Source organism: Desmodus rotundus, chromosome 4 (assembly GCF_022682495.2).
Source record: "Desmodus rotundus isolate HL8 chromosome 4, HLdesRot8A.1, whole genome shotgun sequence".
In the NCBI taxonomy this organism is placed as follows: Eukaryota; Metazoa; Chordata; class Mammalia; order Chiroptera; family Phyllostomidae; genus Desmodus; species Desmodus rotundus.
The window spans coordinates 177,411,458-177,439,051 of record NC_071390.1 but is presented as its reverse complement, the minus strand read 5'-3'; the positions used below and the strand labels follow the sequence as shown (position 1 = coordinate 177,439,051).

General features: G+C 54.3%; 1 protein-coding gene across 1 annotated transcript; it reads left to right on the top strand.

Moving 5' to 3' along the window:
* Window positions 1-118: 118 nt before the first annotated feature.
* On the top strand, window positions 119-27,594 carry OTOP1 (otopetrin 1). Its single transcript, XM_053923053.1, has 6 exons — window positions 119-557; window positions 8,871-9,007; window positions 11,856-11,914; window positions 17,714-17,844; window positions 20,346-21,283; window positions 26,918-27,594. Exons 1-6 carry the CDS (start codon window positions 155-157, stop codon window positions 27,086-27,088), a joined length of 1,839 nt encoding a protein of 612 aa, XP_053779028.1. The 5' UTR covers window positions 119-154; the 3' UTR covers window positions 27,089-27,594.

Genomic DNA, 27,594 nt, shown 5'->3' with positions numbered 1-27,594 from the left:
GGCCGACGGCAGACGGACGGCAGAGGGGAAAGCCGGCGTCGGAGGGGGATCTGAAGAGGGGAGCTGAGTGGGAGTGGGCGTCGGGGCAAGGGCCAAGTCAGGAGCAGCAGGTGGGAGCCATCCCGGGACTAGACTCCCTGTGGGTCACTCAACGATGCCCGAGGGCCAGGGGGCGCCTGCCTCTCCCCGGGCGGCGCCGAGCTCCCCGGACAGAAGTTCGCCAGAGCCCGCGGGCAGCCCACAGCCCCAGATGCTGGCCCCGGGCTCCCCGGGGTCCGCTGTGCCCCGGCGGGGCGCCGTCCGCGCCAGCGTCCCGCAGAAGCTGGCCGAGGCGCTGAGCAGCCAGTACGGGCTGAACGTGTGCGTGGCGGGGCTGCTGCTCCTGCTGGCCTGGGCCGTGCACGCCTCGGGCGTGGGCAAGAGCGACCTGCTGTGCGCGCTGACCGCGCTCATGCTGCTGCAGCTGCTCTGGATGCTGTGGTACCTGGGCCGCAGCGCCGCGCACCGCCGCCTCATCCGGCCCAAGGACACGCGCGCCGGCGCGCGCTGGCTCCGCGGTGAGTCCCGAGCGGCCGGGCGGTCCTCCGCTACCTCTTTTGCGGCTCTCCCCTCCCGCCCTCGGTTCTTTCGCTTTCATCCATAAACCCGCGAGAGGGCAGGAGCCTCCTCTCCGCGCTGCGGCCGGCCGGGCGGCTGCTGTTAGAGCCGCGGTTACACAAACCTGCCCTCACCTCGCCTTGGCCCACAGCCCTGCATGGCTTCCGCTGACCCCGGCATGGAGGCCGCATTCCCTATCTCGGCCCTCCGGGCCTTCTGAGATCTGACCCCAGGTGGCCTCCCTAGTTTTATCCCCTCGCCCTGTGCTCCAGTCTCCAAGGCTTTTCACTCCATCACAGTATTTCAGGTTTCCTTGACTTTGCATATTCTGTTCCTCCCTCCCCGGAATGCCTTTCACCTGCTCTGCCTTCCAGTGCGGGGTAGTTGCACGCGCTAGGCACTCACAACATACTGATCGAAACATTGTGAAGACAGGAACCCGCCCCACCCCCCTCAAGGAGCTTTCACCCTCGGAAGGGAGACAGACCCAGGCAGGTCAGAGGGAGGAGGCCGTGGGGCGTGGGCGGAGAAGGCCACTGCCTGAGAAACCTTCCTGAGAGAGGCCAGGTGCAGACGCGGCCCAGGCCTACTCGCTGCTCATGTTTAAATCGGAACTTAAAGTCTCGCTTAGAGTGTGGCTTTCACTCTCCTTGCATGACCTTGAACCCTAGTTTCAGCGCATGGGGGACGGGAATCACACTTAGTGGGACCAATGACTGCCGCACACAGGCGGGCCCCCAGCACACTCTCGCTCGCCTTCCCACACACATTCCCTCCGCATGTCTGCCCCTGTGCCGCCTTCGCCCCCCTGCCCACCGCGGGCGTCACCCCGGCTCTCTGTGGAGAGCTCTTTCGGTCCTTGCCCATTTCTGCCCAGTATTATGACTCGTTGGATGTGGGCCTTGTCACCCCGATGGGATTTGAGATTTCTTAGGCTCAGGGGCTGTGCCTAGTTCATCTCAGCGTTGGAGAAAACTGGGCACAGCTCCAGGATGGCCCGAATGTCCGCTCTGGAACAGTCCTTTTCAGGGAGGTCCACGGTCTTGTGACTCTGTGAGTGGCAGACATCCAGTCACACATCAAACAAATGGAAAGGAAATGTTATTTTGAGGACATTGACTTACACAGGCTAAAAAATGTTAGAAGCTCAGGATTTTGACCTAGGCTTCCTAGAGGGGAAGGATCCTTTCTTTGTCCCTCCCTTCTTCTGTTCTTCCCCCCTTTCTTTTTCCCTTCTTCCTCCCTCCTCATCCATTCCTTCCTTTCTCCTTCAGCCTTCCTGACCTCCCCTCGCCCTCTCTCCTCCCTTCCTTCCTCTCTCCCCTGTTGTTCCTCACTTTCTCCCTCCTTTCTGGAAGGCTCCAAGCCCCAGGGCCTGAGTAAGTGGGTGAATGGTGTGGCCGTTTCTGAAGACTGGAAAGCCAGGGGGAGGAGCAGGGTGAGGGTGCAGAGTCGAGGGCACCATCTGAGACGTCTACCAGGCTCCAAGTGGTGGCAGAATGCATGAGGCAGTAGAGAGAGGGCACACGGTCGGTGTTCACTAAATGGTGGCTGTTTAGACACTCAGCAAGTTGGATAATGGAAACGGTGCTGGCCGTGGAAGGTGTGACTTGAAGTCTCGGCTCTGTCACCGTCACCTTTCTGAGTCCCAGTTGCATCATCAGGAAAATAAGAATCCCGACTGCGTCTCAGGGAGGGGCTGGGAGATGTCGCGTGAACACAGTTTGTGAAGCACTGTCCGTCCCTCTAAATAAGCTGTGGCTCATCAGAGAAGCAAGAGGCCAGTTATCCCCAAAGAATGTGGGGATGCCATGGTGCCACGGGACGTGCCTCCTGCCCTGCGGAGACTGAGGTTTTCCCTGGAATCCTGGCTGGAAAAACAGGTCTCACTTAGCTCTGCCCTGGCTTCTGTGGCAGTCTTAGAAGTCTGCGGCTCTGAGAAAGAGCCGCCCTGTGGAATCCTGGGCACTGAGGTTTTTAGAGAAAGGTTTTTGGCCTTGGTATAGGTTGTGGGGCTTTGCTTTGAGCAGGAACTGTTCTGTTCCACCTGATGGGTGTGAGACAGTGACGACCTCTGTGGGCTGGACGCAGAGAGTCAGGAGGCTTCAGCCGGAAATAAATCAGGAAGATTGATTCGAGGGTCCTAGAGTTTGCAAACTCAGAACACAGGTAGGCAAACACCCAGAGGTGTTCCAAAGAAGGAAGACAGGTTCAGAGCTCTGGAAGGAAAAGTTGTGTCCTTGAGAGCAGTCAGTCCTGCGCTGTTAGCCCTGGAGCTGGCTCAGGATGGCCGTCAGGAGGACGCCAGGTGGTTTGGAGGGTGGGTGGCGGGAGGTCAGGTCGCATCCTGAGTCCTTTATGGGGGGCCACCTGAAGGTGTAATGGGGACACAAAACGGAGCCCTGGCTGGTAGCTCAGCCAGTTGGAGTGTCGCCCTGACAGACCAGGGTTGCGGGCTTGGTCCCTGGTCAGGGCACATGTAGGAATCGGCCAACGAGTGCATCGATGAGTAAAACGGGACGCAGCGGACTGGTGTATATCCCGGTATTAACGCAACACCGGGAAGTTCACAAGTTCCAGTTCTCAGGCTACGTAAGGCAACACAAAGAATTGTTTTTTCATCCCTCACTGTTCATATTGCAGCAGCTTGATTAAAAGGACTCCATTTTATATGTGCCTGATCTTCACTCTTTCCGCACTTTCTTTGGAACAAAAAAAAATTGACCTGTTTTGAAAACTGTGGTAGACACGATGGGTTAGGAATCCAGCTCCTCTGTTTGCTAAGAGACCCATTTCCTTTGGAAGAAACGACAGCCGCCTGGACACCTCCCGCCAGCCCGGCGTGTGCGGTGAACAAAACCCAGCAGAGAGCTGCTTCGCCCCCTTAACAACCAGGCCCTGTTTCTGCTCTGCTTCTAGTCTCTTAAAAGACGGCGGTGGTAAAGGTCACCTTTTCTTTTTTTCTCGTGCCCACAGAAGCGTTGTTAACACAAAATTATGGGAATGCCGACAGTTGGAATAACAGCTGCGTTTGTTGCCCGCCTTTGGAATGCTGCCACATTAGAAGCAGGGGCCCAGTTATTCGTCACAGCGATTCCTGTTTTGTGTGCGATCAGCTATTCACATAGTGCTTTTTTCTCAGAAGGAGGCGCGCCCCTGTGTGCCGCACAGTGCCGCTCTGTGCAGCTGCCGCCCCCGGCCGCGGGCTGCTCGGAGCTCTCTGCTCATTGTCCCTCAGGGGCCGGAAGCGACAGGGCAGAGCGCACTGCTCTTAGGAGGTCAGCCTGCGGTGGTGGCCTTGTGAGCTGTGGTGACAGAGGGGGGAGCACGGTGGCTGTGCTGTGGGTGAGAAGGTGCAGGTTGCTGAAGGAGAGGTGTTTAAGTGCACGTGGGAAGAGGGGCAGGGCGCGGTGGGGCATGATGGCAGAGGCGGGGTGGAGGGGTAGGGGACTGGGGTGGGGACAAAGGCTGCAGGACACAAAGATGCAGCAGTGTCCTCGCTCAGGGAGCTGGCAGCCTGGCCGCGCAGCCAGGACGGATGAGAAACCACTCAGCAGACTTCTGGGCAGATGCAGCAAGTTCATGTACGCTGTCCTCGGCTCCACTTTGTTTTCCCTCCTGAGAGCACATGCTCATCTCACTGTGACAGCCTCGCCCTTCCCGCCCCCCTCCTCGTTTCCTGTTCCCGTCGGGCTCAGCTGCAGCAAACCCGACATCAGTGTGTCCCAGGAGCGATCAGTGCTCTTTAGAAAAGAGCTTGGCTGAGACACAGTCAATGTGCGCTCTACTCTACGATTCGCCCACGTGGAGTGCGCCGCTCAATGGCTTTTAGCTTATTCACAGATACGGCGACCATCCATCACCACAGCCAAGTCTAGAGCATTTCCGCATCTCAGAAAGGAGCCCTGTACCCTTTAGCCAACACCCCCATACCTCTGTTCCCCACAAGCCCCAGGCAACCACGATCTACTTGTGTTCCCTGGAGTCACTGCGTCTGGACATTTCCCGTGAGGGGTGTGATGTCATCTTTGTGACTAGCGTGACGTTTTCGATGTCACAGCAATTCCCGAGGAGGGTGCCGTCGCCCCCATTTACCAGACCCGGAAGCTGAAAGAGCCTCAGGAGGTGGGTTGACCCCCCTCACTGGCAATATTTGAGCAGAGTGAGGAAGGCGCAGGCGGCGTGATGTTCACAGGTGACAGAGAAGGCCCGGTCCCCTCCTTTCATCTTGCTCTGTCTTCTCCATCGCACAGAAGGCTCTTTGGAACTTGCAGAGAGCAAGAGAGAAGGGAGCCGAGCCCGCAGCACGGAGACTTCTGTGGTGGCTGAGCAGAAACTTGGGTCTGATTTTGTTCAGCCTCCTGGCCTGAGCTCCCATCGCGTTAGCGGGGTTGTGGTGGTGGCAGATGATCCCGCATGGCCCTACGCCGAAGGAGAGGGCAAGGATGACACAGACCGTGCGAGGCAGTCCGCTTGGTGGCTCTGAGCAGGCACCCCAGGCAGGGCATGGAAGACCCTGGCTTCCTGATCTGGGGTCCTCCCACTTCCTCTCTAGTCCAACGAGATAAGACCTTCAGAAATCATTTGTGTCCTCCTTTTGCTCCTTTTGTCCCTGGTACCCTTCTCTTTACCACGAGATCTTTGAAAGGTTTCCCGTCTCTGCTCCCACCCTGTCCGAGTCCGGTTTATTCTGTCCCACAGGTCTTTGCAGAGCCTGTAAATTACGCACTTGCGGGCAGTTTATCTCCATCCACCGGGATTCTCTGTCTCCTGTCTTCTTTTCTCTTCTGTCAGCCGGCCTGCCTATCTCCTGGGCCCTCCATCCGTCCAACTTTCTCCCTCCCTCCCTCCTTCCTTTCTGTCCTTCTCTCCCTCCATTATATGTCGTCCATCGCTACAATCTCTTGCCAATTGTATTGCTCACTATTGCTCCCCCTTCTCTTCGTCTTCTCCGACTACGAGGATTGGTTTTTGGTAAAAGCCCTTTGTCAGGTGAGTTATGTGGGTGAAATTTTTCTCCGATCCGGAGTCCTTCCTGACCACCCGTCATCAACTTCCACCCTCTCTCTCCCTTGCTCAGCTCTTCTCCACGGACTTAGCACTTGCTGCCTCTCCTCTAGTAATTTCTCTGTTTACTCTCTGTCTTCCCCACTGGAACGTGAAGCCCGCTGAAGGTGGATGCTTTTTTTTATGGACCTTTTTATATCCCCGGTGCCCGTGCCGGCGCTTGGACCCCAGCTGGTGCTGGACAGATAGGTGTTGAACGAGTTACGTTTGGCCTGTCTTCAAGTACCTTTCTGTCTTTCGCCCGGACAAGTGGTGACACCTGGCTGGGAATGGGTTCTTGAGTGGCAGTCCTTTCCTTGCTGGGGACTCCAGCGACTCCTTCTAGGGCTTCTGGTTTCCCAGGCTGCGGATGAGGAGTCCGCTGCCAGCTCGTCCCCCTATACTTTGTGCACGGCCCAGCTGACGCAATATTGTGCCTGTGTTTGTCTGTTTCCCTGGGAATCTTGTTGGTTTACCTTTGAGCCCCTGGCAAATGCCTCCTTGCACACGGGGAGTCTCCAAAATGTTTGTTGGGTCAATATATGGATGAATGAATCCACGGATGGTGGGTGGATGAAGGGAGAAAGGGCTTCAAGAGTATGAGCGGCTCTTGAAATGTCACTGACAGAAGTTCGAGACCAGTGGTTCTCAAGGTGGGCTCCCAACCAACGGTATCAGCCCTACCTGGCAACTTGTTAGAGGTGCAAATATGGGGGCTCTGCCCCAAAGCCGGGGGTGAGTGCAGCTCTCTGTGTTTAACACGCCCTCGGGCTGCTTCTGGTGCATGACCCAGTTTGAGAACAACAGCTGTGGACCAATCTCGTTTAATGGACAGGAAAGCTGAGGGCGGGGGCAGGGGAGCGACTTGTCTGGGCTCCCTGGACTGGTGCCCGGGTCCCCATAGCCCCAGCCTGTGACCCTGCCACTGCAACCACCTGCCTCGCCTCCTCTTGCTCCGTCTCTTTGTAATCAGCGCGAACCACGCATTTGTCCAGCTATTTCAAAGCCCTAGGATTGAATCTCCCCTCTTACAAAGATTCTGCTTTCACTGGGGGTTTTCCAGGATTAAAAAAAAAAAAATGTGACTTAGAGCTATTTCTATAAGGCTTTGAGCGAAGGCCTGGAGCCAGGCGATTGCATTACTGTGCACGGGAGGCTTCTGGGGTGGGCTGTAATGTTATAGCTCGCCGTTCCGGCCCCTGCCCTTCGCGCTCTCACGCCATAAAGCCTGTCACTCATGATCCAGTTTCCTCCCGTTCGTGGGAGAGAATGCGTAAGGGGCGGTCAGTGTTGGCCCAGAAGGGGAATTAGGAAGTTTGATGTCGATCAAGCCCCCATTCTTGCTAATTTTTCCATCTGTTACAAGTTTATGTATTTTGTGCCTTCCTTTCCAGTCTTCTTCTTACATACATATTTTTGGTTTGTGTTTATTTTCTGCCCCAAACCACACTGGATGGACCATCCAAGGAAGTTCCCTTTTTTCGTAGCATGCACTAGAGATGCTCTCCGCATTACTACGGAGCCCCAGCCTCCCATTTAAAAACTAGGCTGTCTGTTCTAGAAAAGTTTCAGATTTACAGAAGCGTCGCGAAGACAGTGCAGTGAGTTTCTGTTCGCCTACATGCCCCCCGCCTGTATTCTTTAGAGGACAGAACTTCAGGGTTAGAGAACTGAGGTCTGTGGGCGGAACAGGGCCTCTTACACTGATTGCTTTTGGGGGCGGGGCTTGGGAGGAGCGTTAGAGGCCTCTGCTGCGTCAGCCGGTCTGTTGTGGACGACGGATGTATCGTGTGTCAGATCCCGGGACATGCAGGGGGTGGGTACGGTGACAGACAGGACGCAATACTATCTTCTAGCTTCGGCGTATTAGGGCCAATAGTAGAATTTATTATATGCATCATTTTTAATTGTGGTGAAATGTACATAACAAAACTTACCAACTAAGAGCAGGGTTCAGGAGTGTTAAGTACATTCACTTGGTGCAATTGATCTCCAGAACTCTTTCATCTCGCAAAGCCCTGTACTCACTAAAGCACAGCTCCCCGATCCCTGCCCGCCCGGGCCGCTGGCCACCACCCCTCTACTCCCCGCCTCTGAGTTTAACTACTGAAAGGGGCCTTGTACAGGTGGAGTCACATGGTGTTTGTCTTTGTGACTGGCTTGCTTCACTTGGCGTAATGTCCTCAAGGGTCACCTGTGTTGCTGCCTGCGTCAGAATGGCCTTCCTGCTTAAGGATGGACCTACCACACGGCTGGACCACGTTCGGCTTATCCGTCCACTCATCTGCTGTCGGGCACTTGGCTTGCTTCCCCTTCTGGCTGTGGTGAGCGATGTCGCATGGACACAGGTGCAGGAGCGGCCCTTTGCAAACTTGCTTTCAGTCCCTAGGTGTGCGCCCAGAAGCGGGACTGCCGGATCACCTAGAAATACTAGTTTTACACACTGTTTTCCACCGCGTCTGCGCCATTCTACATTCACATCAAAAGTGCACAAGGTTCCGATTTCTCCACATCATTGCCAACATTGTTATTCTCTCTCTCTCTCTCTCTCTGATAGCAGCCACCCTGGCGGGAGCTGGTTTTCATTTGCATTTCCCTACTGACCAGTGACGTTGAGCTTTCCATGTGCTCATTAGCCACTTGTTTTCTTCGGAGAAACATCTACTCAAGTCCTTTCCTCATTTTTTAATTGGGTTGTATTTTAAATTGTATTTTTAAAATAGATTGTGGATACTAACGCTGTATCAGATATGATTTTAAATATTTGATGGAGTCCTCTGGTGGACAAGGTTTTTTTTATTTTGCTATAGTTTGATGTATCTGTTTTTATTTTGATAAAGTTCAACGTATCTGTTTTTATTTTGTTGCCCATGCTTTTGGTGTCGTAGTCAATTAACGATCGCCAAGCCCAGCACCGTGAAGATTTCTCCCCACGCTGTGTCCTAAGACTTTCACAGCGTTAGGCTTTGCGTTCAGGCCTCTGGTTCCTTTCGAGTTAATGTTTGTATACAGCGAAAGGTGTGGGTCCAGCTTTGTCCTTCTGCAGGTGGGGTCCGGTTTCCCCCACATCGGTTGTTGAGGTGACTGTCTTTCTCCATCGAATGGTCCAGTCATCCTCGTCGAAAATCATTTGACCACGTATGTGAGGGTTTAAGATAATCTGTTTTGAGGTGACATCAGAGGATGGTGATACTTACACGTGTGTCTCTGCCCCCCGCCCCGATCAGGTAGCATCACACTGTTTGCCTTCATCACCGTCATCCTGGGGTGCCTGAAAGTTGGGTACTTCGTTGGTTTTTCCGAGTGTCTGTCGGCCACTGAAGGAGTGTTCCCTGTCACACACGCGGTCCACACGCTGCTGCAGGTAGGCCACGCGGTGTTTGTGTGCGTGGTGGGGGGCCTGGGGGGCCCGGGCAGGATCGGCGGGGCAGGCTGAGGGAAGTCTCCATCCACCTCTGAGGCTCCGTCCCTGTGAAATGGCATCCGTGTCCCTTGGCCGTCATCGTCGTGGGAATCCTACGAGGCAGAGCCTGTGCTGATGAAGAGTCGGAAATTCCGCCAAGCCAGACTCCACCAGAAGAGGTGGGGCCATTCGAACCCAGTGTTTTATTGAGCTACGTAATAATTCACACCCCATGCAAGTCACCTACTGAAAGCCTAGCGGTTTGGTAGACTCATGGGCTTGTGTAGCATCCCCACAGTCTCATCACGCCCGGAGGAGACTCTGAGCTGCCACAGTCACACCTGTGGGCCATTGAAACCCTTTTATTGTGTTTGCCTCCTTGTGGACTAAAAGCTTTTAGAAACATGTGAGAGGTTCTTTCTCAGCATCAGTCAACTTGGTGTGGCCAAGAAGTATATGTGGTGAAGGCCGTTTAAACATGTACCTTTGGACCAGCAAAGTCCCATGTTGGGAGGAACTTGGATGGGCTCTAGGGTGCCTTCCATCCTGAGCAGAAATCCCGGTGACAGAGGTCGGGTCCCTGTGACTGATGATAAAAGCAGTAATTAAGATTTCTGTAGAAATTTTGGGCCTCAAAGTGCCTTTCCTCGGTCACTTCGTGCTGCACGTCCACAAGTCCACAAGACCAGGTGTCGGACTGCCCTGCTCACTTCCCAGGAAGGGCTGGAGGGCACCGAGGACCAATGACTTGCCCAAAGTCACAGCCATGAGTCACAATGATGATTCTTCTCCTCCACACACGTTACCCTGTGAGACCGTGAACTTGGCCCAGGGATACTGTCATTGCTCAAAAGATTTCTGGGCTCCCAGTTGAAGAACATCCTTCAGGACCAAGTTCCCACTTGCAGAATGCCAACAATGTCTGTTCGAGATGCCTTTATCCAGAGTGGTCTCCAGTTTGGACACGCCCGTGACCTCACATGCTTCTTGAGACTTAACACGTCTCACAAGCGAAGGTCTCCGAGAGGGTGGGTCGGACGTGTGTGGCAGCGGCTTGGCTCTGGGTGCTGGTGGAATAGGGCTTCCTGGGGACCAGTTTAAGGAGTCACCTCTCGAACCTCAGAATGTGACTATAGGTGGAGAGACAGTCTGGACAGAGGCAATATAGGCCAAATGAGGTCACATGGGTGGCCCCCAACCCAAGATGGCTGGTACCCCTATCAGAAGAGGAAATGAGGACACAGACACACAGAGGGACCACCAGGGGAGGACCCTGGAGGAGGGTGGCCACTACACACCAAGGAGAGAGGCCCCAGAAGGCCCTCACCTGCCAACCTTGATCTCAGACTTCTGGCCTCTAGGACTGTGAGAAAATAGATTTCTGTTTAAGCCACCTGGTCTGTGGTGCAGTGTATGGGAGCCCCAGCATGCGAGTTACCTGGCTGTTTGTTCTGGGGTATCAAATTCCTTCATGACAGTCTCAGAGCAATGCCACCGACATGTGGGAAGCCCTCCTGAGACCTGAAAGAGCTTCCTTCTCCCCTCCTTCCCTCCCTCCCTCCTTGCCCTTCCCCCTTCCCTCCCTTCCTCCCACCTTCCTCCTTCCCTCCCACCCTCCCACCTTCCCCCTTCCCTCCTCCCTCCCACCTTCCCCCTTCCCTCCCACCTTCCCCCTTCTCTCGCTCTCTCCTTCCCCCTCCCTCCCTCCATTACCCTTCCCTCCCTCCCTCCCACATTCCTTCCCCCTTCCTTTCCTCCCTCCCTCCCTTCCTCCTCCCCCCTCCCCTCCCCCTCATAAAAGCAGCAGTTAAGTGCCTGTCTAACTTAGAGTTCACTGATAATTACAAACTGACTTAACGGCTTCCCTGTTGTTTTAAATTGCCAGATGTTTCAGGAATCGTGCCCTGAATATGTTTCCCTAAGCAGAATAGTCCATCTCAGGTAAAACCATGTGGAAGAGATAGCGAGTATAAGTGTATTTTTTTCTTTTGTGTCATCTGATTTTCTTTTTTATAGCACTTAACTGCAAAATAAAGATTAAAAAGACAAATTTGTAAAGTGCCCGCCCGTGTCTGGCACAAAACAGGTGCTTGGCACATGCTTGTTTCCAGAATGAGGCCCAGGCCGTTGCAGGAGCTCAGCAGTGCCCTGTGGCTGTCGACGAGCGAGCTGGCAGTGGGCAATGTTCGCTGAAAGTGTGCGCACGCCAGCCGCTGCTCCGGGCGGTTGACACAGGGCGTCTTACTCAACTGCTCGCAGCACCCTCCAGGGGAGGTTCCGTCACCATCTCCGTTTCACAGGTGGAGACAGGCGCAGGAAGGTCCCCGGCTTGCCAAGGCCAGGGTCTGTGTGCAGGTCCGGCCACCCCGCTCAGCCTCTCCCCCGTGTTCTGCCTGTGACCGTGTGGCTAGGGGACTGGGCGGCAGGTGGGATGGCGTGAAATGGCCAGGCTGATCGAGTCTGGCCTGCACTGTGGCATCCGGCTGCTGGCCTGGTGGCTGTGCAGAGGGCGGCAGGACAGGCAGCCTGCTGGTCCCCAAACACCCTGAGTCATCATGACCCCATTTCCTCCTAAACCCGAAAGCTCCCCTCTGACTCTCACGGCCCTGCTCTCTGAGCGCTGTCCCCACTGGGGAATGGCACTGCCACCCGAGATGAGCACAGCGACTTGCCTGGTTGGGGTGGCAGGTCACAGATGTCCCCAGCACTCACCACCCCTTCCCTCCAGTTTCAGAGTTTCGGACGTGTGCAGGTACAATGACCGTTTCCCACTGACGCATCCTTTTCTTCTTTCCGTATTTCCACCTAGGTGTATTTTCTTTGGGTGCATGCAAAGGACATCATCCAGTCTTTCAAAACACTGGAAAGGTAAAGACCATGGCTCATTGCTTTATGTGCTGGATTTGGTGTTCCTTTAGAACAAACGAAACTGGTCCGTGCCGCCCTGCTTGGGCTGCGAATAGGAGACCAGCGCTCCCCTGCATCCTGACAAGCAGAGCCTCCATGCATGCCCGGAGAGGAGGCCCTCTGACCCTCAGTCCCTTCCTGGGGACAGCCCTGGAGGGATGGTGGTGTGGGTCTGAATTTCGACTCCACCTCCTGAGACACTTCCCCTTCCTGACCCTCCGTTTTCCGCATCTGTAAACTGGAGACGCCGGCCGGCACAGCCCGCCTCCTGGGCTGGAGTGAGGCCGTGGACACTGTGCCGGCTCCTTGCACGTGCAGGGAAGTGCTCGGGAAGGGTGGGGTCTGGTAACATGGCTGCCCTCCCTTCTCTCCCAGTAGAGCGTGTCTAGAAAGGTGGGGTGGATAAAGCAGGCATTGCTATCATGTAAGGGAGCCTCTGTGCACACACACACACACACACACACACACACACGGTTGGATTGAGGGAACGGCATTCGCTTTATAGAGAGACCCCTCGTCACGTACACGGTCAGTGAGGGACAGAAACCTCCCCCAGCCCTGCTAATCCAAAAGACTGATTTATGTGTGACCGCTGGATAGAACTACTTTACCAGGCTATCGAAGTAGAAGAAACTTACACCAAACTCATTATGCACAAAGGATCGGCTCCAACAAGCTGCTAGGCACTTATTGAGCTCCTACTGTATACGGGCCCGCTGCCAGCACTGTTGGGCTATCCCATGGGGCATGCCATTCAGTCCCTGGAGTCGCGCACTGACTGGCAGCCTGTGTTATCCCCTGTGCACCCCCACACGGTGGCCTTGGCAATGATCTTTAGCCCCAGTCTTCACAGAAGCCCCACTTCCTGCTAGGGGCGGAGCAAGGGAGGGAGAAGGGGGAGGGGCAAAAGTGGGAGGGGAATGTATAAATAAGGTCATCTGGACAAATTAGGGACAAATGAGGTCCAGGCCCCAGGGACCCAGAGAAGATGGCTTTAATAGTCCCTTCAAGCCAGACAAAGACTCTCCCCCCACCCTCACATTTAATCCTTTTGCGGCTCTGGGAGCGGAACTACGGTAACTTTGGGTGAGGCAGCAGGTTCCAGCAGGTGAGGGGACTTCCCCCTGGTCAGTGTCCCAGTCCCAGTTTGTCCTGCCTCTTCTGCTGGGGAGGGAGGAGGGCGAGTGTGTCCCCTGCTGTTTCTCCCATCGGCAGGCTGGGCTCTGCTCACAGCTCGAGAGCACGTGGGATTTTGTTCTGGGTCATGGATTTGGGTTCGTCTATTCCACAGTTATTCTCTAAAAAGTGTACTTTTTTTCCCTGATAAAACTTGGAAGGAGAGAGTAGAATTTAAAATCGCCATGGTGCCCGTTATGGACTGAATGTACGTGTCCATCCCTGCGTGTGTCAGAGCCCTAAGCCCCAGTGTGCTGATTTGGAGGTGGGACCTTTGGGAGGGGATTAGGTATAGATGAGGTCGTGAGAGGGGGGCTCCCACGGAGGAATGAGTGTCATTATAAGAAGGGGAGGGGACACCAGAGCTCACTCTCTGTCCGTGTGCATCCCGAGGAAAGGCCTCGTGAGGACACGGGGAGAAGGTGGCCATCTGCAGGCAAGGAACAGAGCCCTCACGGGGACCCAACCCTGCTGGCACCTGGTCCTGGACTTCCAGACTCTCGCACTGTGAGAAGGAAATGCCTGTTGTTTTGTTATAGCAGCTGGAGCTGACTAGGGCAGCCACTACCCAGAGGGTACAGCTGGGAACGTTTTGGTCCGTTTCCTGGTAGTCTTTTTTTCCCACGAATGGATACATCTTGTTCCTTTGTTCCTTTTACAACTTCCTGCTCCTCTTGCTCTGCTTCTTTGTTTCAGTTTGCTGCTAACCTTCCCCCTTCCCCCACCCATCAGCCTGTCTCTACACTGTGAGCGTTACTGATTGCACAGCGTACCACTGCCACAGTCCGCTCAACCCGCACCCCGTGGCGCTGGCCGGCCTGGTCACGACAGTGCCACGGGGGGCGGGGGGGGGGGGCTCCAGCAGCAGAGACTCATCATCTCACAGTTGTGGAGGCTGGAAGGCCAAGATCAAGGTACCAGCAGGGTAGGTTTCCGGGGAGGCTTCTCTTCTTGGCTGGCAGCACGGTGGCCTCCACACGACCCTTTCTCTGGGCGGGGTGAGAGAAAGTGGGGCAGAGACCCGGTGTCTCTTCTCCTTCTTCCCAGGACACCAGTCCTGTGGAATCAGGGCCCCATCCTTGTGACCTCCCTTCACCTTGACGACCTCCTCAGAGGCCTCATCTCCAAACGCGGTCCCATTAGGGCTTCGCCTTGTGAATTTGGAGGGGACACCATCCGTAACACCTGCTGCTGAACAATGCATCTTTCTGAATGTTTGGTCGTGATTATAAATAGGACTGGGATGAGCATCCTCAGTCAGAAGTATTTCTGAACGCCTCTGATGATTTGCGTGGGTCGAACTCCTGGGGGTAGGATTGTTGGGGGAAAGACGAGATGTTTTTGGCAAGTGCGTGTTGAGCCCCTGTCTGTCCCTGGGCACTTGTGACTGGAGAGAACGAACTTCCCTGCTCACCAAGGGCTTTCTTCTACGTGTGTTACATGTGAGGTCCTCTCTCACCATAGTCCTGTTGGTCACGGACCGTAGGTGTGGTCATGATCCTATGCAGCAGATGAGGAAACTGAGGCACAGACAGAGAAGCAGAAGTCCAAGGTCAGGCAGCCCGGCCCACCTGTGCTTCGCTGGGTGGGACCTGAATGTTGACCGCCACTTCCACGGGGACTTCAGGGGCAGCTGGTTTGCTGAGTGGTGGAGCCTTTGTCTTTGCTGTAGTCACTCATTTAACCACAGCCTCAGGACACTTGGGGCTGTTCCCCTCCAAGCTGAAAGGGGTCTTTGTGTTTGCTTTCTGGACCTGTGCTGTCCTGTGCAGCAGCTGCCAGCCACCAGCCTCATGTGGCTGCGGAGCACTTGAGTGGCGGCTAGTTCGAACGAAGATACGTTGGGACTGTAAATCAGACGCCCGATTTAGAGACTAGCACGACAAACAGAACGTAAAGTATCTCAATAAGACTTTTTTGGTATTATATGTTGACATCATAGTATCTTAGATATATTGAGTTTAACAAAATATTATTAAAATTATTTTCACATTCCTTTTTACTGATTTTTAAATGTGGCTGCTAGGAAGTGAAAAGCCACACGGTGTGACTTGCACTGTCTGGGTTGGGACAGCGCTGCTCTAGGCCGTGTACCCAGGCGCTGACCAGCAGGGGCTTCCATCTGAGGGGCGTCTGAGGGCCGGACACAGTCCTGCTCGGCCTTGCTTGCTGAGTGATTGGAGATGGTCTCTGCCTGCCTCTGGGTCTTGTCCCTCAGCTGGACAGTGAGTGGCTTGAACCAGGGATGCATGTGGCTGGATATGCCCTGTTTTGCTTGAAGGGCTAAGTGTTAAACATTTTTAAGTTACTTATCACCTTTACAAGTAGCTTTAGACTTTCCTAGAAACGGTGGAAGATTTGGCAATGCCACGTGGGCATGGTGACAAAGAGCTAGAGCGGAGTGGGAGTTGTGCCTCTAGAGTGACCTTGTCCTCTCAGTTTGCCACAGTCCCCCCGACTCCCTGATGTCACCCTACACCTGCTTTCTCCATCGACATGTCTGGCCAAGCCCTGAAGGCTTCGGAACTTGCCCACCCTGGATTTACTGCTTTCTCCTAGTCGTTTGAAACAGTATCCCACTATTCCCTACTCTCAGTACGTTTATGGACTTTGTCCTGATCCAAGAATCCCTCCTACTGATTGGAGTTGTGTTCGTTCCCCAAGGGTGAGGTTAGTGGAACAGTCATTTTGAAAGTGGAGCTGAAAATATAAATTGAGATCAGAAATGGCTCCCAGAAGCTTTCTCTTTTTTGTGGTCTGGGGTTATTGCGTCCAAGCATGAGAGAGGCAGCCTGGCACGAGGAAATGCCGTCCCCCCTGAGTTCGGAGGACCGTTTCCAGATCAAACCAATAGGAGGCTGCCAGCTCGCAGGGAGCTCGCAGGCAGAACCGTCTGCAGCCACGGGTGGCCCCCTCTTCCCCTCCTCGGGCTCAGTGGGTCTGGACCGGGAGAGCCGCCATTTGGACCAGGAAAGAGGAGAAGGCAGGGGAGCTGTGTGCATTATAAGTAAAAGAAAGCCAGCCAGCCTGAGGCAAACAGCATTGTGTGCTTTTGTGAAAGACTCTATACAATGCCTCCTAGAGCTTCCCGGGGAGGCTGGCCACAGTCTATGGCAACTTGGCAAGTGAGGGGCCAACAGGTGGGCAAACACTGGCTCAGACACCCCTGGGAGGTGCTTCCTTCCCCAGTGCTGCCTGGGCAACATGCTGCTGGCAAAGGAAGCAAGGTTCTGCTTGCAGGGGAGCCAGCCGGGGTGAAAACTGAGAGAAGAGACAAGGTCAGGGGTGAGGCCCCATTTGCACCATTTTCCTGCAGACCGATCGTGGACAAGTGTGTCTTCAGTTAGACGGGGAGGGGGTGTGTTTCCTCCGGGCCTCTGCTCTCCAGCAGAGGAGCGATCAGTTTCAAGGAATGCCCCTCAACTCTCCAGTATTTGCTGCACTTGCTACTTGCAAGGCCCACTGTTCTCTACCCTGGAAGCTGCCAACGTGCATACGCCTTAAACTGGCAGGCAAGGGGACACTTGGAGGTTTTGAAACATGCAGTGACCCCCTTGGAACCATATTCCCTACATATCTCCCCTCTGTTCCCCAGGGTCCAGCGTCCATCTTCCACTTCACCCCTTTTCTTCTTCCTCAGGAGGCCACATGGCATAGAGGCGAGGGCAGGACCCTGGGGTCAGACTAACGCAGCCCTGCCACTTACTAGCTCTCCAACCCCCATCACTGCTTCCTCTGTCTGTGACCATGGCCTCATTTCTGAGCCTGTCAAAAACTGCAGAAGCTCAACAGCGTTGTCACAGAACAGGCTGTTTGTGTTTTCACTCTGCCGTCCTCGGTGGTTTAGGGTTTCATCCCGTGCTGGTTGCCTCATAGTCACATTATAGTCACATAGTCACAGAGTCAGCACTCCGGCATTCATGCCTACATTCAAGGCTGGGAGAAAAGGAAGAGTGACAATAAGTTGGCTTTTCTTTTTCTTTTCTCATTCATTAAGAAAGCAAAGGCTTTTCAGTACCTCATATCCCACTGGCCACAGGGGCCACACCTAGCTGCAAGGGATGCCAGACAGCAAGCCTCTGGCTTGATTCAGCGTCTTCAGAGGGAAGTGGCAAAGCGGAGGGGGTGATGATGATTGTCGGGTTGGTCACTCAACGGTAAGGGCGTACCGACTCTCCAGATTTCCACTATAGCCCTTTCATCATTCCTTCACTGATCTCTTCCCTTCTAGAAGAAAAGATTTGGGGTATGGCAGGGTTGGTTGCCTGCTTTAAACACATTTCCTTCCCTGTGTCCCTGATTTCAAGATCCAGTTTCTTTTCGCCCTGTAGACAATGCGTTGAACACTGACATGTTCAAGATTAAGGCAGAATGTCAAGACTGTGGTTTTGATAGTTCCCGTGGAACTGTCCCTCCCAGCCAGAGGATGCACCCAGCCACCGAGCTGCCAGGTGAAACCAGAATCATGACTGAGAAGGAGGCCTGTGTGTGTGTGTGTGTGTGTGTGTGCAGTGTCCCCGTCTCACTTCACAGGGCTCGGAGCTTCCCGGGGCTGCTCAGGAGCCGAGACCCGGTGTTTTTCAGATTTGGAGTCATCCACTCGGTGTTCACCAACCTGCTGCTGTGGGCCAACAGCGTCCTCAATGAGTCAAAGCACCAGCTGAACGAGCACAAGGAACGGCTCATCACCCTGGGCTTTGGGAACATAACCATAGGTGAGTGGTGGGAGGCGCCCTGCCACCCTGGCAGAACATCCTGGAAACCTCCAGGGACCAGAGCGGTCAGAGATGAAGGTGCGGGTTCCGAAGAACCACAGAGGCCAACTGGCTCAGCACTGACCAGACAGTCTTCTGTTGTTGAAGGTCTTTGAAAGCCTGCTGCGCCTTCCCCTCGGTGCCGTAAGTAGGGTGTGCTGAGCGTAATTATGGGCTTCTCCAGGGACTCAGGGCTCGTCGGACCCGAGAGTTATCATCAGGACCGCCCTCTACACGGGCCGGGTTAGCGCGGAAATAAGCGTCTTTGTTTACAGCTATGCAAGGTGGGTGGATGTTTCTGACTGTGTTTAATTAAGCCCTTATTACCAGTTCTTTCTACTAAAAGTATAGCATTTAAAAGTCCTTAGACATCTAATGGTAGGTTTGCTCAATTGGTTTAGGTTCATTTGAAGTTTTCATTTAACTCTACTCTGCGTATAACGTTGGTCCGTCTTTATTGCCCCTTGCTCCTATGTGAGAGCCTTTAGCACTAAGCTTTCCCCGTTCTCCCAAAGTCCTTTGGCATTTGTGACCTATCCCTTCTGCACTGGAACACTGGGGATGAGAGGAGTGTCAGGTAGAGGACACAGCACAACGCCCTGGGAGCTGGGTGTCTTGGGTTTGTGCCTTGTTCCCATCACATACCAGCTGTGTGGCCTTTGGAAGCCATTCAACCTCTCTGAGCCTCCCTTTCCGAAGTGAGGGCACCTGCACTGCGCACCGTCAAAGAGCCCCTGCAGACTTCCTGTACATCTACACTAGCTAGGGGTGGGCGTGACGAAAGGGGCACCCACACTCATTTCCTCCCCACACCCCAACCAGCAGCCGCCTCTGGGGAGGGTCCTGCTCTCTTCTGGCCTCATTGCCTCGCTGGTATCAATAGCAGGAACGGCAGAGACAACAATAACAAAGACAAAGTTTTGTCAAGCAGCTGCCGAGTGCCTGCACGGTTCTAGGCGCTTGACGTGGCTCATCCGTTCTTGTCCCTACACCCCGAGGTAGGCAGGGCGGACCCCGTTTGTGAAGAGGCCGTTCAGTCGCAGGGAAGGTAAGTAACTGGCCCAAGATCACACAGTGGGTAAACGGCCACGCCAGGGTGGGGATCCTAGCAGTCTGGCTCCAGACACCTCTGAGAAAGAGGGGGTTCGATCGGTTTTTTAGGGAGGACTCCATCGGCTCGAACACTCTGTTCATGGGAACCTTTCCTCCTGGTTTCTTCCCTTGTGTCTGCACCGCACCATATCATTCTGCGAAAGTGAGGGGTGAGTGCTGCCACGGGGCTCCTCCACCCGATCCTACCCATGATGTGTGCGCGCCGTGAACCTCGGCGGCGACAAAGTGCGTGCAAGTGGGTCCGCAGAGACACCGCCCCGGAGCTCAGTTAGACGCAGTCACCCTTTGGTGGTTTCTTGGTCGTGTGCTCTCTGTTTATTTGTAGTCGAGATCACACTGCACGTGTTTAATCTTTATTTGGACTACAACCCACAGTAAGAAACACACTTTACATCACAACCCAAATGCATACACACTCGTGTGTGCACCACGTGTGTTCTGAAGTAATAACATATCAGAGACACTATCAACGTTCTAATGGATTTAATTCTGTTCGTGCTGTCTTATTCTATTCCATTACGACTCTATTCTGTTAAAAAATTGGTGGCTACTTTCTGAATTGATTTTACAACCGAATGCTGGGTTGTGAGATGCATTAAAACTATTGGACGTAGAATTTGTTGTTATGTTTTTTCCACCATTATTGTAACATGATTGTTTTCCTGTATCATTGAAATACAACTTAACTCCTACTCCATTGTATGGATGTACCAAGATCCACTTAGTTTCTAAATTGTTGCACATTGAAGCATCTCTCTCTCTCTCTCTCACACACACATGCACACACATACACACATTTTATGAAAAACACACAATATTAAGTGTTAATTACATCTCAGTAAAGCGGGTGAAATGTACACATGAACGTGTCCTTTACTGAAAAAATAGCAAAGAAAAATCAGCTGCCACTTTTCCTCCCAGAAGCAACCGTTGTTAACATTTTCACTTATGTCTTCCCAGACACTTCTATGTCTGTCTGTCTGTCTCTCCACCATCCATGGATCTGTAATTTACGAACACGGAGTCTTGCTCTGGCCCCTTTGGCAACAAGCTGCTTTTGTTCAACAATATCTTGTCAATGCTTTCGTATGTTGATAAGTACATTTCTACCCACCACACCGTTTACGATGGTGTTATAATCTAATAGTCCAATGTGTGGATAAAATAGGATTCATGTAATTAAATCTCTTTTGGGGACATTCGTGGTTGTCAATTTAGCCACGGTATTAAACATGGTAACAGCCATGAACTAAAGCTTTTAGTTCGATGGGAAAAGCCAAGCGTGCGCCCACAGTGAAAATATGTCTTTGTGCTTTTCCGTGTGCCCGTGGCCCTCCTCTCTTCCCTAGTGCTGGATGACCACACGCCGCCGTGTAACTGCACCCCCCCGGCACTCTGCTCAGCCATCTCCCATGGCGTCTACTACCTCTACCCTTTCAACATCGAGTACCAGATCCTGGCTTCCACGATGCTCTACGTCCTGTGGAAAAACATCGGGCGCAAGGTGGACAGTCACCAGCACCCGAAGGTACAGTTCAAGTTTGGCGGGGTCACGGCGGGCTCTGCCCTGGGCCTGGCTGCGCTGGCCGCCACGATAGGTGTGGTGGTGGTGTATCTCATTCAGATCGGGCGCTCCAAAACCAAGAGCGAGTCGGCGCTCACCATGTTCTACCTGTACGCCGCCACCTTGCTGGTGCTCATGGGGGCCGCAGGCCTGGTCGGAATCCGCATCTACAGGCTCGATGAGCAGTCGCTAGATGAGTCCAAAAACCCGGCCCGCAAACTGGACTCGGACCTCTTGGTGGCCACTGCCTCGGGCTCCTGGCTGCTCTCCTGGGGCTCCATCTTGGCCATCCTCTGCGCCGAGGCCCGCCCCGCGCACACCTGGTACAACCTGCCGTACTCCGCCCTGATCATTGTCGAGAAATACATCCAGAATCTTTTCATCATCGAGTCTGCCTACCGAGAGCCCGGGGAGCTCTCCGACGACGTCAGGACCCTGCAGGTGGCCACCGTCTGCTACGGCAGCGGCAGCGACGCGCCCCTGGCTTCTTCCAGCCTCAAGAGCAGAGCTGCAGGCGAGGATGAGGTGGCTCCCCAGGATGGCCAGATGCCACCTTCAGTCAATGGAAATATGTGCCCGAGAGAAGGCAGTGGCCAAGGGGACACGGGGCCGAGCTGGGAAGCGGCGCGGTGCCCGGCCCGCCACCCCCGTTTCTTGCAGGGAAATGTCAAGAGGAGCGTCCTGAGGAATATCGCGGCCTTTTTGTTTCTCTGCAATATTTCGGTAATCTGCATCAAGTTACCTATTTTTTTAAATATCAATGAATTTACTTACTTTTGCCCTTTTCCAATAGGGAATGGAGGTAGGTTGTAATCACAATAATTTGCTGTAAGGTTGAAAAATGAGGCTGGAATGCAGGTGTATAGTCTACAAGCCCATATACTGAGTATCTGTCAAGCGCCAGGAGCTGGGGTGGGAGCCGAAGATTAAAGGTGAGAAGCTACAACCTCTTTCCTCAGAAAGGTCACAGTATGGGGGTGGTGGAGGGAGACAAGGACATAAACACAATACAGCGAGTTCGGCAAGTGCTGGGAAGGGTATGTGCAGGTATAATAGGAGCAGGGGTACAGGGAGGGGCTTGGATGAGTAGGGGTGCTTGAGGTGAGGCCCAGTCCTAATAGAAGTGCTTCTTGCTGCAAATTATAAAAAGCTTGACCAGCAGTATCCTTAGTCTTAAAGACAAGAATTCTGGAGGTTGGCTCCAGGGGTTGCCTGGTCATCCGGGATCCAGGTGCTGTTCACCTTCCCACTTGACCCTGCTTGCTGTGGTGCTTGTTGCCACATGGTCATAAGATGGCTGCAGCAGCACCGGGCATCACTTCTGGTCTGAAGACAGGAAGGAGGAGGAAATAACTGGTGCCAGGCAGTGTCTTTCCCATGGCCGCTCTGAGCTGCAAGGGAGGCTGGGGACTGGACGGTTTGCTCTCCAGTCTCTGTGATGGAAGGTAGCAAGGTAAAGAAGAGCTACGGTCAGTCAGTCACTTGATATTGTCTGCTCCAGCCTCCAGGGATGGTAGGAAGGGTTCCAGGTAGTCAGGGCCAGGAAAAGCCTTTTGGGGAGAGGGCACAGAATGTGCAAAGCCACAGAGGCAAAAGGAAGCATGGTGCATCTGAGGAGCACCGAATAATTTAGCCTGAATTCCATACACGTGAAGCAGAGCAGCAGCGTGCGAACCAGGATGGAGTGTCCGTCAGAGGGGTCGGCTGCGTGAGCCTGGCTGAGTCTGGTCTGCATGCCGGCTGCCCTTTCGTTTTGTGTTTTGGAGGGATCCCCTTAGCGGCAGTGTGTGGGCAGGATGGGGAGAGGCGAGACCAAAGGCCGGAGCCTGGGCCAGAGGCCCCTGCAGCTGCCCGGATGGGAAACGGTGGGAGCCTGAACCGGGGCAATGGTGCTGGGGATAGAGAGAAGAGAGGAATGCACAGCATCGTGTGTGTTTGGGATTTGTTCTAGAGAACGTGGAAGGACGCAGGGCTTGGTGAAAAGGAGGAGAAGCCGCTGTTGGCACCCCACAGGCCTCTGTAGTGACTGGCTGCTGTAGTGCTGGGGAGGCTGTTCTCATCACAGTCAGCGCTCTGAAGCCAGGGGAGATGCAACCATCCTTCTCTCCACTTTTCTGACCTTGCAAAACTGAGGTTCTGTCTCCAGGAAACAACCTCTGTTCCCCCCACCCCAGCCACCATCCTTCTTCAGCCTCTGAGTACGGCGACTCCATGTAGCTCACGTTGGTGGGATCAAATGGGACTTGTCTCTTTGAGATTGGCTCATCTACTTAGTCTTGTGCCCAGCAGGGGCATCTGCGTCGGAACCCCTGGAGGGAGGTGTCAAGAATGATGCCTCAGTTCTGACTTGGGTTCCCGGGTAGCTGGTGATGCCATTGATGGAGACTGGGGACTCTGAAGGGGCAGCGGGCTTGGGAGGGGCTCCAGGGGAAGGAAGATGGGAGCTGAGTGCTGGATACGTTCCGTTGTGAGACATCCAATGGGCATTGCCAACAGGCAGCTGCTTTGGTTTTCTACTGCTGCGTAACAGATGATCCCAAATGTGTGACCATTTTATAGTATCTCATGACCTCGTGGGTTGGAAATTCTGGCAGGGCTTGGCGGGGAAATACTACTCCTGGTCCTCCTGGTATCCTCCGAAGCTGGTGGAATGGCTGGGTTAGAGGTCCAAGATCTGGTGCCTCGGGTGGGGTGCAGAAAGGCTGTGCTCCGCCTGGACCCCTGGCTGGGGCACCTGTGTGCATACTCTCCAGCACAGCAGTCTCGGGGCAGGTGGACTTCTTACGCGGCAGCCCAGGGCCCCAGAGCCAACCCTCTAAGAGACTGGGGCGCCAGTCTCTGGAGGCCTGGGTGTGGAAGTTGCCCAGCACCAGTTCCGCCATCTTTGACGGCTCGCGCAGCGACGGGGTCCACGACACCTGAGGGAAGGGACCTGGACCCGTTTCCCACCTGGATGAGCAGCACGTTACAGCCAGCGTGACAGCGGATGGAAGGATCTGGGCCAAGGGTCTCTCCTTCCTCCTCGTCCCTCCCTGCTTCCCTCCCTCCCTTCCTCCTGCTGGGTGCCTGCTGGGGGCCAGGCACAGCTGTGGCTGATGGCACGGACATCACTGAGGCCTCTTGTCTCTCCCCTGTGCGGCTCACAAACCAGATGGCAGGACCGGCAATAAACAATCAAATGGGAAAAGGACTTATAGGGACACATGCTCTGCAGAGAATAAGGAGGGAGGGTGAGTGAGACAGCGCCTGGGTGGCCACTGTAGGTCAGACGGCCTGGACTGGCTGCGTGAGAGCTGGGAGCTGACCAGCAGGGAGGAGCTGGTCGTGAGTGTCCCAGGCAGAGGGAACAGCCAGTGGGAAACCTTGGTGGGAATGGGCTTGACTCGTTTGAGGAAGAGGAAGATGGGCCATGTGACTGGGGCTGGGTAGGTGGGGGACAAGTCGGGGGGGCCAGGTTGGAGGGTTGGTAAGGGATCTGCTAACAGAGGGTTTTGTAATCCCATGTAGGGGGCAGATTTTAATTATGCTGTGAAGACTTCGGGGGTGTTGTCAGGGAAAAGACACAATCTCATTTACATAAAAACTCACTTGGCCACGGGGTGGCAAATGGATTATAGGGCAAGCATGGAAGCAGGGAGGCCAGCCAGGTGGCCGAGGCAAGGATCTGGGTGAGACTGGAGGGCGGTAGCCTGGGCAGGTGGGGGTGGAGGGGAACGGGGCTGGGGGTGCCGTTCCAGGGGCGCGGTCGTCAGGACTCACTGATGGACTGGGTGGCAGGTGGGTGGTGGTGACAGTCACAGGGAAAAGGGGGTGACACCTGGAGTTCCGACTGAGCACCTGGGAGGAAGACGCTGCTGATGCGATGGGGGAGTGGGAGGTACGTTGCGTTTGAGATGAATTTAGACACCCAAGCAGCCGGTGGGATCCACAAGCCTAGGTTTCCTGAGGGTGGACCAGGACCGTGATGTAGCGTGGGAAGTCACGGTCTGTACCCCAGGGTATGTTGTACATAATAACGGCGGGGGGCGGGGAGGGGTGTGTGTGTAACCATGACACTGGGCCTGATAGAGAAGAGGACCCAGGAACGGCCCCGGGAGCAGCCAACATTAAGAGGCTGAGCCAAGGAGGAGGAGCCCGCCAGGGAGATGGGGAGGAGCCAGCAGGGTGGTAGGAGGACCCTACAGGTCCCAGAACCCAGATAACACAAGGGGACGGAGATGAGGACCAGAGGGAGTTCTGGATGGAGATGCTAATGAAAGCCTCGTGTATCAGCTACCTAGTGCAGCATAAGAAATTACCCACACGCTTAGCAACTTAAAACCACACACATTCTCATACCACAGTTTCTCTGGGTCCGGAATCCAATCCCAGCTGGGTGCCTCTGCTCAGAGCCTCTCGCTGGCCGCAAACTGCCAGTCGGGGCTGCCGTCATTTCAAGGCTTGACTCTTGGGTGGGGAGGGTACCTGTTTCCAAGCCCACTGGGTGGCTGTTGGCAGGGTTCAGTTCCTCGCTGGCTGCTGCCCTGAGACCTCCCTCAGTTCCTGGCCATGTGGCTTCTCCATGGGGCAGCTCATAGTGTGTCGGTCACTTCCGCTCTTGCAAGATGAGTAAGATGGACTCCAGTGTCCTTTGTAACCTAATCTCAGAAGTGACATCCATTGCTTTGGGCATATTCTGTTTGTTGGAAGTGAGTTACTAGGTTCGGCCTAACTCGAGGGGACGGGGTTCCATGAGGATGTGACTCCCAGCAGGTGGGGCCACAGGGGTTCTCCGAGAGCCTTCCTGCAATAGTGTGGGGTGGAGAGAGCTGTAGAGGTGTGCAGTGTGAAAGAGAAGCAGACCTGGGGGCCTGACAATTTGGGGGGAGGTGGAGGAACAGGGACAGGGAGACTGAGAAGGGGGGACCAGTGTGTAGGTTCCATGAGCAACAAAAATAATAGGTTATTGCTTTAGGTTTTGCAAATTAGTTGCCATTTTATTGTCCTCTGAACCCTCTGAGACAGGTGTTCATGTTCCCATCTTACAGATGAGGAAACTGAGGCTTGAATTCAGGTCTGGCTCCACAGCATGGGCTCCTCCCCCTGATGAGGGTGATGTGGGCGGGGCCTGGGCTGCCTCCTTATGCCAAGGACAAGCCAGAGAGGAGACCGCAGAGCTCACAGCCCAGACCTGCGTGGCCGGGCTCTCCCAGCATCAACGTTTCGCAGAAAGGTGACCTCTCCTATAGGCAAACACTGGGCCTGGGAACACAGAGCGAGTTCCTGCCCAGACTGGTTAGATCAAGGAGGGCTTCCTGGGAGCGGGTGGTGTCTCCGTGTTAATGGGAGAAACCTGGTTCTTCTTGCCAATGCAGTAAAGAATTATAGAGCAGCAAGACTATTAGCGTGCAGGCAAAGTGTATTACTGCTAAGTTCTAATGGGAGAGCAAAAGCAAGGGTGGAAAGAGCCTGGTGGCCAGAGGCCAACTGACCAAGGGCTCCCCATGTGGCAAAAGGGCCAAGGGAGAGCGAGTCCTTTGTTCTGGGGACATATAGTGGGCCGGATGGGGGTGAGGGAGGTACATATTGATTGACAGGTAAAGACGGTGCCAGCTTTCCCCCAGGGAGACGTGACTACCCACACATAGGTATGCGTGGGGGTCTGTTAGCCCGAATCCTTACCTTGCTCCAGACTCTGTTCGTTCATTTTGCATACATGGCGTGAAGGAAGGCAGGCAATTAAGCAAAGCTGTTTTATGCGCTTTTTCTTTGGTCACTGTGGACCTCCCCCCCTTCCCCTTCCAGGCCTTGGGATGAACACAGGGTCTCAAAGTTTTCCTTTTCCCAGCTAGTGGAGATGACACGCACAGACTTCCACGGGTTCCGCCCCCCCCCCTCGCCCTGCTCTATCATAGTTTTGCCTGTCTTGTTCCGAATGCCTGGCAGCCTCATCGGACCAGGCTCAGGACTGCTGGGGCAATGGGTGGGATTTGTCTCCCTCCTCCTCCCTGCCTTGGTTTACTATTTATCCTACCTAAGTGCTAAAAGGCGTTGCCTGGCAACCAGGATGCTAGCCGCTGGCCAGCCAGAGCAGTGCAGTCTCAGAGTTCTTCCTGTGTTGTCTCCTGCATCGTCAGGACTTGGAGGAAGGAAAGATTTAGCAGAGGGAAGCCAGGGAGTCCCTTCTAGAGGACGAGGCAGGAGCAAAGTCCTGAAGACTCGGGAAAGAAAGGCACATTTGGGGACTGTACCCGGCCTCTGGTGCAGAGGCTGCTTATCCCTGTGGCAGGTGAGACTCCGTCTCCCTGTCCAGGAGGGCGCCTGGGATTTGTTGGGGCCTTCCGGGCGGTAGCACGGACGGTCTCCCTTCTTTTACAGCTTTGGATCCCGCCTGCCTTCGGCTGCCGCCCCGAGTACGACAACGGACTGGAGGAAATTGTCTTTGGCTTTGAACCCTGGATCATTGTGGTGAACCTCGCCATGCCCTTTTCTATTTTCTACCGCATGCACGCCGCCGCCTCCCTCTTTGAGGTCTATTGTAGGATATAGTCCGAGTGCACAGCCAAGGCCTCGAGTGAGCTAACAAGGGGCCTCCCGGAGGCCACCTGGGAGCGAATGGCCAGGCTGGACAAATATTGCCTTACCTGGGCGAGATGGTCTGCCTTTTGTCTGCGGTGCTTGGGTTTCCTGTAGGCTGGAATTGCCCATCCACCTGGATATACGTAAACAAGTTAGGTCGAAATCAGCGAGGGGGCTGAACTCTCTCCTAGTTAGTGATAATCAAACTCCAATTATTTTATCTCCTTCTAAATATGGTCCTCTGGTTTTGAAGAATGTGATCCCAGTTTGGAAATTTTTTTTACCCAGTTTGCTTTTCATAAAGAGCCTTTTCTGTGCACAGTGGGTGGTGTTACTACATTTGGACTTTGACGCCTTGCGTGGGCTCCTCACCCCTCGATCTTAACCCTCCCAGGGCCGGTCAGTGTGGATACGATCCCACTTAGTGTACACAGTACTCTCTGAACGTGTTTCATTTTTGAACAGTTATTGTTATT